At 39.9% G+C, this 11,057-nt stretch overlaps 1 protein-coding gene across 1 annotated transcript; it reads left to right on the top strand.

Annotated features, from left to right (window-relative positions):
- Positions 1–1,045: 1,045 nt before the first annotated feature.
- On the top strand, positions 1,046–5,853 carry Fbxo48 (F-box protein 48). Its single transcript, XM_034508203.2, has 2 exons — positions 1,046–3,344; positions 3,820–5,853. The coding sequence occupies exons 1-2, from the start codon at positions 3,039–3,041 to the stop codon at positions 3,985–3,987; spliced, it is 474 nt and encodes a 157-aa protein (XP_034364094.1). The 5' UTR covers positions 1,046–3,038; the 3' UTR covers positions 3,988–5,853.
- Positions 5,854–11,057: the final 5,204 nt, after the last annotated feature.

Here is an 11,057-nt window from a genome sequence, read left to right as displayed (position 1 = left end):
GGAATGTATGTCTTCAATCAGATTGATTTAAAAAAAAAAAAAAAAATGAAGTAGCTCCCTTCCCTCAGCTCTCAGCCCAACGTCTGTTCCTTCTGATGAGTCTCTGGTTTCTTATTCTAGTTTAACTGGGAATGTGAAGAAGCTCAATACACTAGGTAATCAACTTTTAAATGTGGCTTCCCAGTTGAGTCGGCGTTTCTTGAATCCGTAACAGGGTATATTGAGAGTTTCCCTACGAGATGGTTATATATTCCGGGGAGTTCCCCCAGGATGCTTTCTACTGTTAGTGAACAAGTGTCTCTCTTCAGCATCTTTATAGTCAGAGACGTATAGACTGTTGAAACTAAAAGCCGGAAGGGTGTCATAAGCAAGCGCAGTCATAGAGAATTGCAGAACTGCACGAAGGACTGGCAAGGGGGTAAACGCTGAATGCTAGCAAATGCTAGCAAATAAATGCTCTGGAAACAAAAATAAAACGCTCAGCTAACTTAATAACCGCATAAGCCAAAAAGTTTGCAATCTCGGTAGTCCTTGCTATTTCACTATACTTTTGCAAGATGCTACTAGATACACTGCATTGAGTTAAGCTTCCCCAGGTAGCTTTCTGGAATGTTTACAATGCTAAGAAACTAATAAAACGAGTAACACGAAATGATCATCAAAACATTTAAATAACCACCTGTCCAAGAAAAAAGAAAAACACTACGTGAACGTCTTTTTCAGCAACCTTTGCCAAGTACACACCGCAGTGACGGAGTACATAGACAAGTTGCAGAGTCTCCTGGCTTTGGCGCGCAAATCCTCCGCTGTGCCACAGCCCTCCCTAGCCGCCAAAACTCACTGGGAGTCCCGCCCTTTGGAAGTCCCGCCCTGCGGCGGCTGTCACTCAGCGGGCACGCTGGACCTTGCAGTCACTTAGGGCGCCTTTCTTTCCTTCCCTTACGGCGATGAAACCCAGGAAAAACTACTAGTCCCAGAAGGGACCGCGCGTGCAAATGGGCGGAGCTGGTCTTGATAGGGCGGGACACGAAGGCCTTCCGGAAAAAATTCAAATCCCTACGACTGAAATCGCGGGAGGAGCCGGCACTGCGCCGTTAGGTAGGAGAGGACGCTCAGCCCTTCCCCAGCGTGCTCGACTGTGATCGGTCCATCGGTCAGTTTTCCGGTCGGTGCCTGTCCTCACAGCGCGCTGGGATGCAGTTGCTCTTGGCAGGACCGGTGTGGGCTCCCTGAGAAGTTTCTTGCCTGGCGGTACTCTACCTCCGTTTGCCCACTCCTAGTGACATTTGACAGGACGGGTGGGTGGAGGGGCTGCAGGTGGCCCAGAGTGCCCGCTCTTCCCGAAGACCCAGGTTTAGCTCCCAGCGTTCACAGAGGGACTTTGCCACTGACTGTTACTCCAGTTAGGGGATTCCCCCTCCAGCCCCACCCTCCTTGGCTGCTTCGGGCAGTGCACGCACCTTATGCTGAGACCCATTTGCAGACAAAACAGCAATACACATAAAAGTAAATCTTTGAAAGGAAGGTGGGAGGGCCCCAGGCTAACTTACTAGTTCCCCACGGTTGGTTCAAAAAGAAGCGACAGACAAGGGATCGCTTTCCAAGCATTCAATGAAGATAATTTAGAAGATTCCTAATGAGATTTTTGGAAATATGACCAAGGCACCACAGAATGTTCAACTGAAAAACTTTCTGCCTCTTGTGGAATTCCTTTGACTGAAGGAAGCATTTTATTCCTAGTGAGAACGTGGGAGAAACAGCAAACACTTGGATGTAGTGTAACCTCCTAATAGAAACTTTGTTTCAAAGATACGGCTTTGCCTTTAGTTTGTATCAGTGGTAAGAGGGGAGAAGATTCCTTGATCTTCTCGACGATTTTTTTTTCTTTTTGTCTTGTTTTGTCCACCAAGTTGCTTTCTATTTTTCTAGTTCTAAAGGAGGCCCTCTGATCAGTACAGACATTAACATTCTAACCACAACCAATTTAGATCATAAACAGCCGAATCAAAGATAGTTACCATGATGTTAGTAACTAAAGACTTGAGTAGTGCATCTGAAAAGGGAATTGTTATTAGCTGAGTGAAGAGATACTTAGATGTACATCAAATGCCTATTGTACCCTGATTCGCCACTATAAAAGGAACTGTAAATATTATAAACAAGGTAAACACAAATCGTGTTTATATTGCAAAGTAGCTCAAAGGTGATGTGCACAGCCTTGCTTCCAGAAGCTTACACCGTGGTCCTTGAGAGTATTAGCTGAAATCAGGCTTTAAATCTCTAGCTATATACTATTCCTAGATGAATTATGAACTATTTAGATTGTAGTTGTCACTCACTGATAGATTCAGGGACAGTTATCTTTAGCTCATAATTAGGCACATGAGATAGATTGATTCCTAAGACTGTTGAAGCTTAATTGAATATATGAGACTCTGTAACTATGACCAGGACTTCATCCTGGACCATTTTAGGTAAATTTATGTCAAGAGTGTGCACCTGTCCACTACATCCAAGTAATTAAGTAGTTGTTATATAAATCACTAAAGGTCCAGAGGTTTTTGATGACGTCAGCTTGAAGGTAAAGAACCCAATGGTAAATCAGTTCACACAGAGACTTTTAATAAATATTAAAGTAGCCATTATTACTAAACTCAGTAAATGCATGATGTGGAGAATCATTTCCCTTTTTTAAAAGATAATGTTCTTCGGGAGCAGCAAGAAACAAAACATGTAGAAACAATCATTTGCTAAAATACAATGTTCAAAGCAAAGGGAGTGCGTTCATTGTCTCCCATCTATGGTTCAGATGGGCAGCCACTTGTTTGTACCCACTCCACCTGGCAGTCTTCACAAAACACACAAGAAACACAGCGTGGATTCCATCTTCCAGATTGAGAGACCAAAGTCAAGAAATTTAAAGTCTTTAAATTTTGCCCAAACTATCTGACTCAGTAGGATGCACAGTTTGGTCTGAAGTATAAACTCTGAGTATAAACTCTGCCCTGTAGGTTACATATGAAGACAATTGGCAAACTATGAAGAAAACTTCCAAGAAGAACAATAATTTCAAAGTTCCTGGTATGGAATTGAACTCCACGGATGCTGAAAGGGGAAAAAAAGAGAGTCCAAGTAACTTTGTTGAAATGCTGCCCCTGGAAGTCACTTCTAAAATTTTCAGCCAGCTAGACATTCGGAGTTTATGCAGAGCTTCCAGGACATGTACAAGTTGGAACCATGCAATAAGAAACAATGACTCCTTATGGAAACCCCACTGTTTAACCATAAGAGCTGTGTGCCAAAGAGAAATAGATGATGGTATAAAAAAGGGTTATACCTGGAGGGTAAGTTTAGTCTTTGCAACTTGTCATGGTGTTTGACAGGGGTATTGTAGCACAGTTAAGAGAATACTCTAATTTCTACTTAGGGTAACATACAGAGTGTGCTGACTTTAGGGAGGGAGTTAAAGTTGAGTTATCATCCTTTCTACTGGCACAGTCTCCACACTTTCCTACTCAGCTTTGTATGGCTCAGATCTTAAAGTCAGGAACTTTCCTTGTTAAGCAGAAGGGAGGTGAAAAAGCCAATTTCCTTTCATTCCAGCTAAATGAAAACCTTCCAATACATACAATGAGCTGCTCTTTGTATATACACTAATCCATACATGCACACATGAATTTATCAATGTGATTAATATGAGTACTTCCATGTCAGTAATTAATCTCAGTCCTGTGAATGAGTTTCTCTACTTTGCAGACATACGCACCAGCTAACCATGCTGCCAGAGTCATTTTGAATGATAATGTCTATCCCTTTCAGGAAATTCTCCTAGAAAATTACCAGAAGAGCAAAGTGAAACACGGGTGGCTAAGTGGCAGATACAGCAACATTCGTTCTCCTGTTAGCCTGCCAGAAGAGGCTATGTGCCCCATGGATGCAGATACGTGGGGGGAAATTCTAGATGCAGAACTGGAAAGAGAAGTTTAAAAAAATCACAATAGTTTGATGGCACGTAACCAGAACTACTCAGACTCCAAGAGACTTTTTCAAAATCTGATACTGTCCTTCTTGGCCTTTTAAATATTTAACATTTAAAAGAAAACAGAGTTGAACATGAACCTTTGTTTGTATTTTGCACTTTAGTTAAAACAATTTTCTGGACTTATACTACAAGGAAATCATGAAATGTTATTTTTTTGAGAAATAATAGACTGCTAGAATGATTTTGGAATGTATTGCACTGTGTATTTATGTTAGAATATTGTATCACATTAAGTGGTAGAATTTACTGTTATCTTTTTATTTAAACCTTCAAGAATTCAGGGGATTTTTGAAGAAACTTATTTAAAGAGTCATTATAAATAAGTCTAGATAGGTGAATACCGAAGTGAATAGTGGCAATATGTTTAGATTGATAATAAATTTACATGTTAATAGCTTTACAGTTTCCACTGCAGTGGAACAGAATGAATTGTCAAATAATCAAACTATTTTAAAATGTGTTAAACCTATAGTTTATTTAAACTTGATCTAATCTTGGAGTGGAAGCTCTCAGGTTAAGATTTTCATTATTTTTCTACAAACCTGAGATTAGTCTCAGAGACTGAGAATGTGTGGAACGTTTCCAGATGTTTACTGACTCACCAGAGGCTTTAGTCACCTTAGTCAAACGCTCTTTCCAACACTTGATAGCGCCACCTAGTGTACTCTTAGATGCTTCTTATCAGGAGGAAAAATTATTCTCAGAGCCAGTTAACATTGTTAAAGTGTATCTTTGCAGGGAGGGACTTTTTTTTTCCAACTTTGTTTTCCTTTTTTCATAAAAGTATATTATGGAGCACATTCCATCTACCAGGTTATTCCTCCTGAATTTGTAAGCCACAGTAAAAAAAAAAAGTGTCTACACATATGGTCATTTGTATGGGGTTTTCTGTAGCTGTATTCCTTCCCTTTTTATTGCTGTGATTAAACACCATGACTGAAACCAATTTATGGAAAAAAGAACTCATTCGTCTTATAATTCCAGAGCAATACAAGTCCATTACTTCAAGGGAAGCATGGAAGCTTCTTTAGGTACTGGTTTCCTAGTATTTAATAACTAGACATGGAGGTTAGAGCAAAGGACCATGAATCACATCCTCAACCAAAAGCATGAGTCAGAGGGAGCAAACTGGCCTAGCCTGGTGCCAGTAACACATACTTCTACAAGCAAGGCCGCATCTCTTCAACCTCCACAAACTGCCCAACCAACCTGGGACCAACATATATTCAAATACAGGAGCCTACGTAAAGCATTTCTTGTCAAACTACCACAGTTTTTTTTTTTTAAGTCTAGGAAACCAATATTTAATAACAAGACAGCTGTTAGAAAAATGCCCCCCATACATGTTCTTTTTGTTGCATCACATGGATGATTAGTATCTACTAGAGTTTTAATGGAAATTAAAAATAAAGTTAATTGGAAATGGCCTTGAAAACCAGGCAATGCAATTTCTAGAGCTATTCAGGATTTCCTGAATTCAATCAAACAGGCTGTGTGTACCATCTGTTCTAAAGTAGGTTCTCATTATATCACAAGGCAGTTCCCTCCCAGGATTGAGGCAGTCATTAGAAAGTCTCCTAATAGAATGTTATCCATAGCTAGTCCTGTTTCTGTCTGCTAGGATGATACTGACTTAGCCCTTCTCTAGGCTTGCTATTTGAATGCTTGAAGACAGCTGGCCTGTGGTTGTCTTCTCCCCAGTTACTTCTGATAGTCGCATGCCATAACGTTTAAGCCAAACAGCATTGTCTACTGTTTATGCCCTCTTAACAAAAGTGTCATTGGAAAGGACGATATCCTGAAGATTTAGTTTGAGAAGAGATCATTAAAAAGTACTTTGAAATTTTGAAAATATGAGAGAGTGAAGTGTCTTATTGTACGACAGCAACACACATATTCGGGTGTTATTAGCTATTTCTTGTAATGAATGTTCTGCCAATCACCCTTTCCTGCTGATTTGCTAGTTCCTCAACCTAGAACCAACCTTAATACTTGCATGTAATTTAAATGGTATAAAAGCAAAAAAGGAGGAGGAGGGATAGAATAGGGGATTAATGGGGGAGGGGAGGTGTGGGAATGGGAAAAGGGGATAATATCTGAAATGTAAATAAATAAAATACCGAACTTAAAAACAAAGAAATTTTGCAATAAAAAAAAAAAAAAAGAGTGCACTAATTGGGAGCTGCCCTTCTCCCTCATGGCATCCCCCCCCCCCGTCAGACACTGGATTGAGTCTTAGAGTGGAACGTGACTGAAACCACCTGTTTCTTAAACTGGAAGACACGTGATGAAACAATTTCCTGCCACAGAAAAAAAGTGAGTCCTCAGAATACACATCCAACAGAAAAGCAGAGGAAGTGGAAGAGGGGACTGTGGTGTGTACGGCTCTGATTCTAGTCCGTCTACTGGTAGTTTATAGAACAAAGTTTACTTGAACCCTGCCCTACCCAGAGGGTATTCTTACTGTTTTTCAAGTGTAAGAGACTTGCAGTTTACATTAGTATCTTAGTTTTGAACTAGGAACCCTACCAACCATTTGCCTGGTTGTCAAGAATGTGATGCTTGTAGTTTACATTAGTATTTTAGTTTTAGAGATCTCAAACCTTGCTTTGTCTTTCCTCAGACCTGCTCACATTCATTTCTTTCTCAGTCTCCTATAACTTGCTCTTCCCACCGAATGGAAATGCTTCTAAGACACAAGTAACTTACTTCCTAAAGGTCCCTGATACATTTTTGTAGTTGATTTGTTCGAAACTCCATTCTTGTGATTCTTAGTAGACAGGCAGGTGTGTCATACATTTCTTTTCACACTCTAACCAATCTTCCAAAGTCTCTTGGGAGACTTGCCATCCTAAAACGACTCATTCCATGTTGGTGTCCATGAAGGCTCAGGCTGGTTCTCTTCTTGTCTTCTAAACATCCACACCCAGCATCACGGCCACTATTGGTGTTTCTGTTGTTTGTATCCATGACTTGCCATCAGATTTGCGCATTCCATTCCAGAAATATCCATCCCAATCTGTGGGAATATTATGTGAGTCAGCAATAGAACCAGAGATTATTTACTTTCAGCACCTACTTCGGAAAGTGGCCAGGATTTCAGGGTAGTTAACACCGTTTCTGCTTTTCTTATTCTGTGTCTGTCCAGTCAAGAATCAATACTTGTTTAATTATGGAACCACCTGAGCAGTCCAACCTCTCTCCATGTTTTTCTCTCCTTCATTACTTCTAACCTTCATTTGAAGTTGATATGGCAATAGTAACCTCCTAACTGGCGTGCCTTCCTTTACTGCCGATGGATCAGTCTACCTAAAAATCCTCCGATCAGCATCTCACCTATAATTTAAACCATTTGCTACATTCATGTAGAGACCAGATGTCTCTGAACAGCCAGAAAGGTTCACCCTGTCTTACTCAGGAGCCTTTTCTCTCACACCTTTTTGTTCTGTATTTTTAATTTAGTCACGCCAAATCATTTGCAGTTGCCTGGCCATACTTGCTCCCTGACCTTTGGCCCTTTGTGCAGGTCATGTGACAGAACACTTGCAAGGTTCTCCCCTTCCTCCACCACCAATTCTTGACTTGGAAAAAATCTTTTCCTGCAAACCATCCACAACTGTATTATTCTGGATCAAGTTATCCTTCTAAGGTTTCTATACGTTGTAACATTCTAACAGGCTGTCACACTGTACTGTCTGTCTCTCTACCTGCCTCTATAGAGGGTGAAGTTTTTAGGAACTATGTTTTAATTTATTTTTTTTTACCCCATAAGCCTACCATAAGGTTTATTTTTTAAATTTCTTAGTTACTTATTATTTTATTTATTAGTAGTGCAGAATGTATGAGAAAATGAATTATTTTTGAATAATATAAAATATGTATCATTATAATAGCAAATTACTATTTGTTAATGAATAAGGCTGTATTCAAATGCAAACTATAATTCCTGGGATGTATGAGATACTCAATATTAAAATGTAGTTGGTTGTTCTAATCTTCTTCAAAGGTGTAAGTGGAACACTAACTTACCAGACCAAACCATTTGTATCTGAGATCATGAGTAGGTGAAGTCAAATGGAAGAGGTTGTGCCCTCCTCAGGAGATAAAACACTGTGGTGGCTACACACACTGTGTAAAGCCAGCAAGATAATTAAAAGGAATATTGATTTTTTTTTTACATTTTTAAAATTGTTAACCAGTTTAATTTACCTTATAAAAATAAATTTAGAAACTTTTCTCTTGTTATTTCTGACAACTCAGTCTTAGACAATTATCAGTGGAAAAAGTGCATAGAAACTGTAGTCCTTAAGCTGTCTACAGTTTTACATATATATATATATATATATATATATATATATATATATATATATATGTGTGTGTGTGTGTGTGTGTGTGTGTGTGTGTGTGTATAATTATATGTAAGTATATAATATATATAATAGTTATATATAACTATAATATATATGTATATGTGTGTGTGCCTAATTTGAGAAATATAGCATATCCCTAATTATTTTAATTTCCCTTTTGCTTTGACTTTGTTTTATCTGTTCTCTAAGACTTCAGGTATTCTAACATTTTTAGCAAAAAATAAGTTGAGTGATAAAATCGGGGAAACAAATGAAGAAGAGGACATAAGATGAGCAATGCTGTGCACTCACTTGACATTAAGTCAAAATCCACAAGCTGTCAAACAGGGACAATGGGTCCATTATGAGCAAAGTCAGTAACCAACATTCCTCGGAAGCCTGCTCTGTACCAGCTTATGGGGTGGGCACCGTTACCTCACCTCCATCTTATGAATTAACTGAAAGAAAATGATCTCGTAGTGTAGCTCTTAGCCCTGTGAGATTGGGTAATGTATGGCGAGTGCTCTGGTGAGTTTAGAGGATGTGAATGGCTACAGGTCAAGTGCGTTTTAATACACAGAATGAGCAACTGAGGAAACACCGGGAGGGTTGCAGTACAGTTTTGTTCTGAAAACTGTCAAGCCCACAGAAAAAGCAATTGTGAGTGTGTGAGTGTGTCTGCGTGCCTGTGTGTGTGCGCGTGTGTAAACATCATCATAGAGATATGAGTTAACATTTGTTGTTCTTAGTTTTTCGCTGAAGCATTTTTTAAAACTGATATTTCACCCCTAAATAATTCAGCATGGATCTTCTGAGGATACTTTCCTGTATTCACTATCGTTATATCTAAAGGTACTTATTCTTACTATATAATTTACAGTCCATGTAAAAGTTCCAAATGCCCCCAAAATATCTTTATGATTTTTTATCCAAGTAAGATGGTGCATCTAGATCGATCTATCTGTCTGTCTGTCTATCTATCTATCTATCTATCTATCTGTCTATCTATCTATATTTCTGTATCTCTCAATCTCTGTCTCCTTTCTTCCTTTGCCCCTCTGTCCTTCCCCTCTTAGGACTGGTGTTGTGGGTAACATTTAAAAAACAGCACCCTGTACAGCTTGTTCCCAGTCAGCCGCCGTTTTCCCGTGGCTCCAGCTATCTAGAAATACCGACCCTGGCACTCGTGAGATGCCAGCCTTGGGGACTGGCTCCCCACGCTGTCTCCACAAAGCTCCACTGAACCCCAGACGATGTCTGCCATGCTCTCGGTACCCAGTAGAATGAAGACTCTTAAAGCTTATCCAATTGGTTTATATATTTGGAAATGCTCAATTAATAGGATGCCCACACAATTAGAATTGTAAACCCAATTACCTAACCTTGATATTAATAATTACCTTAGACTGCTAGAGACACTCGGACATCCATGGCCATCTTCTCTCCGCTCTCTCCTCTCCTCACTCCGCCTACCTTCTCCTTCCCACTCTTTGCTCCTCCCGCATTAGCTTCTCCCAAATTACCGAGCATTATTGCAAATGTGGAGGGGGGAATATCCTGCTACAGACTGGTTTTTTGTTTTGTTTTGTTTTGTTTTCCCCAAGATATTGCTACCTTTGTAAAGATGATCATCTTATAGGCTATTCTTTATCTGGTGCTGTCTTTACAATTTGATTTGGCTGAAAAATATTTAGCAATACTTTTCTAGGAGGCTGAGAAAGTAAGCAAAGAACCTCTGTGAGTCAAAGTGGACATTATTTTTGTAATCTCATAGTACTGAACACACAGTGATTACAGCAAAAGATCTAGTAGAGAGAGAGGATTGGATGGACAGCTGAAGCTCTCAGTTGAAACCTCTGGAGAGCTTCACACAAAGGCTCCAGCTCAATTCAATTGTATTTCTGATTTTCTGAAGGCAGCCAAACCCCACTGCTCCATGGATGACAGCCTACATTCCAGGGTTTACACTGGCATCACTTTGAGCCACTCAATTACCCATGCATAGCACCTGGATGAAATACATACATAAAGCATGCTAAAAAGTAATAGTAGGTGATTAAAAGTAATGATGAAAAACATCAGATAATAGAGACAGAATCACAGGATCTAGTTGGTAGAGTTTATTGGTAATTTGAAAATAATGATAATAAATATGGTCAGGTAGCTAGGGTAAAAATAAATGAAGTTAGATCAAAAGACCAACACCAGAATAAAGCAGGTCTCATATTTCTGTTTCACAGAGGATCTAGTATTCTCTTTTTCCACCAACCCTCTGAATACCAGCTTCCCTTTATCTTTCACAAAGTCCCCCAGCCCTACACATGCACATGTGTGTGCACATGTGCACAAGCACACACACACACACACACACACACAGAGTGTCAGAGAAGCCATAGTGGTAGTTGGTCCTCTGAAAGGTTTGGGGCCTCCTGACGCCAAGCTGGTGGTCTTCAGGGAGAACAACCACACTAAGCCTGCTCTCCAGAGACCCAGAAATTGGGAACTGTCCCCTCCACTGGCACCTAGGCCTGGGGGCATTCTATAAGCTATAAACCACCTTTCTCTCTCTTAATGTGGTGCAACAATTGTGGTGCCTCCTAGCACTAGAGGATCCCAGGCTTCTGTCCACTACTGAGACCTAGATCTTCATCCTCTGGACCAACCTG

This window comes from Arvicanthis niloticus, chromosome 7 (assembly GCF_011762505.2).
Source record: "Arvicanthis niloticus isolate mArvNil1 chromosome 7, mArvNil1.pat.X, whole genome shotgun sequence".
Taxonomy (NCBI): domain Eukaryota; kingdom Metazoa; phylum Chordata; class Mammalia; order Rodentia; family Muridae; genus Arvicanthis; species Arvicanthis niloticus.
Note: the sequence above shows the minus strand (reverse complement) of the source record. Positions and strands in the feature narration are given on the sequence as shown.

Excerpts from the sequence above, each read along its gene's own strand:
- Fbxo48 (XM_034508203.2), top strand. The coding sequence starts at position 3,039 with ATGAAGAAAACTTCCAAGAAGAACAATAATTTCAAAGTTCCTGGTATG. Across the intron at positions 3,345-3,819 it reads AAAAGGGTTATACCTGGAGG|GAAATTCTCCTAGAAAATTA; the intron begins GTAAGTTTAGTC and ends TATCCCTTTCAG.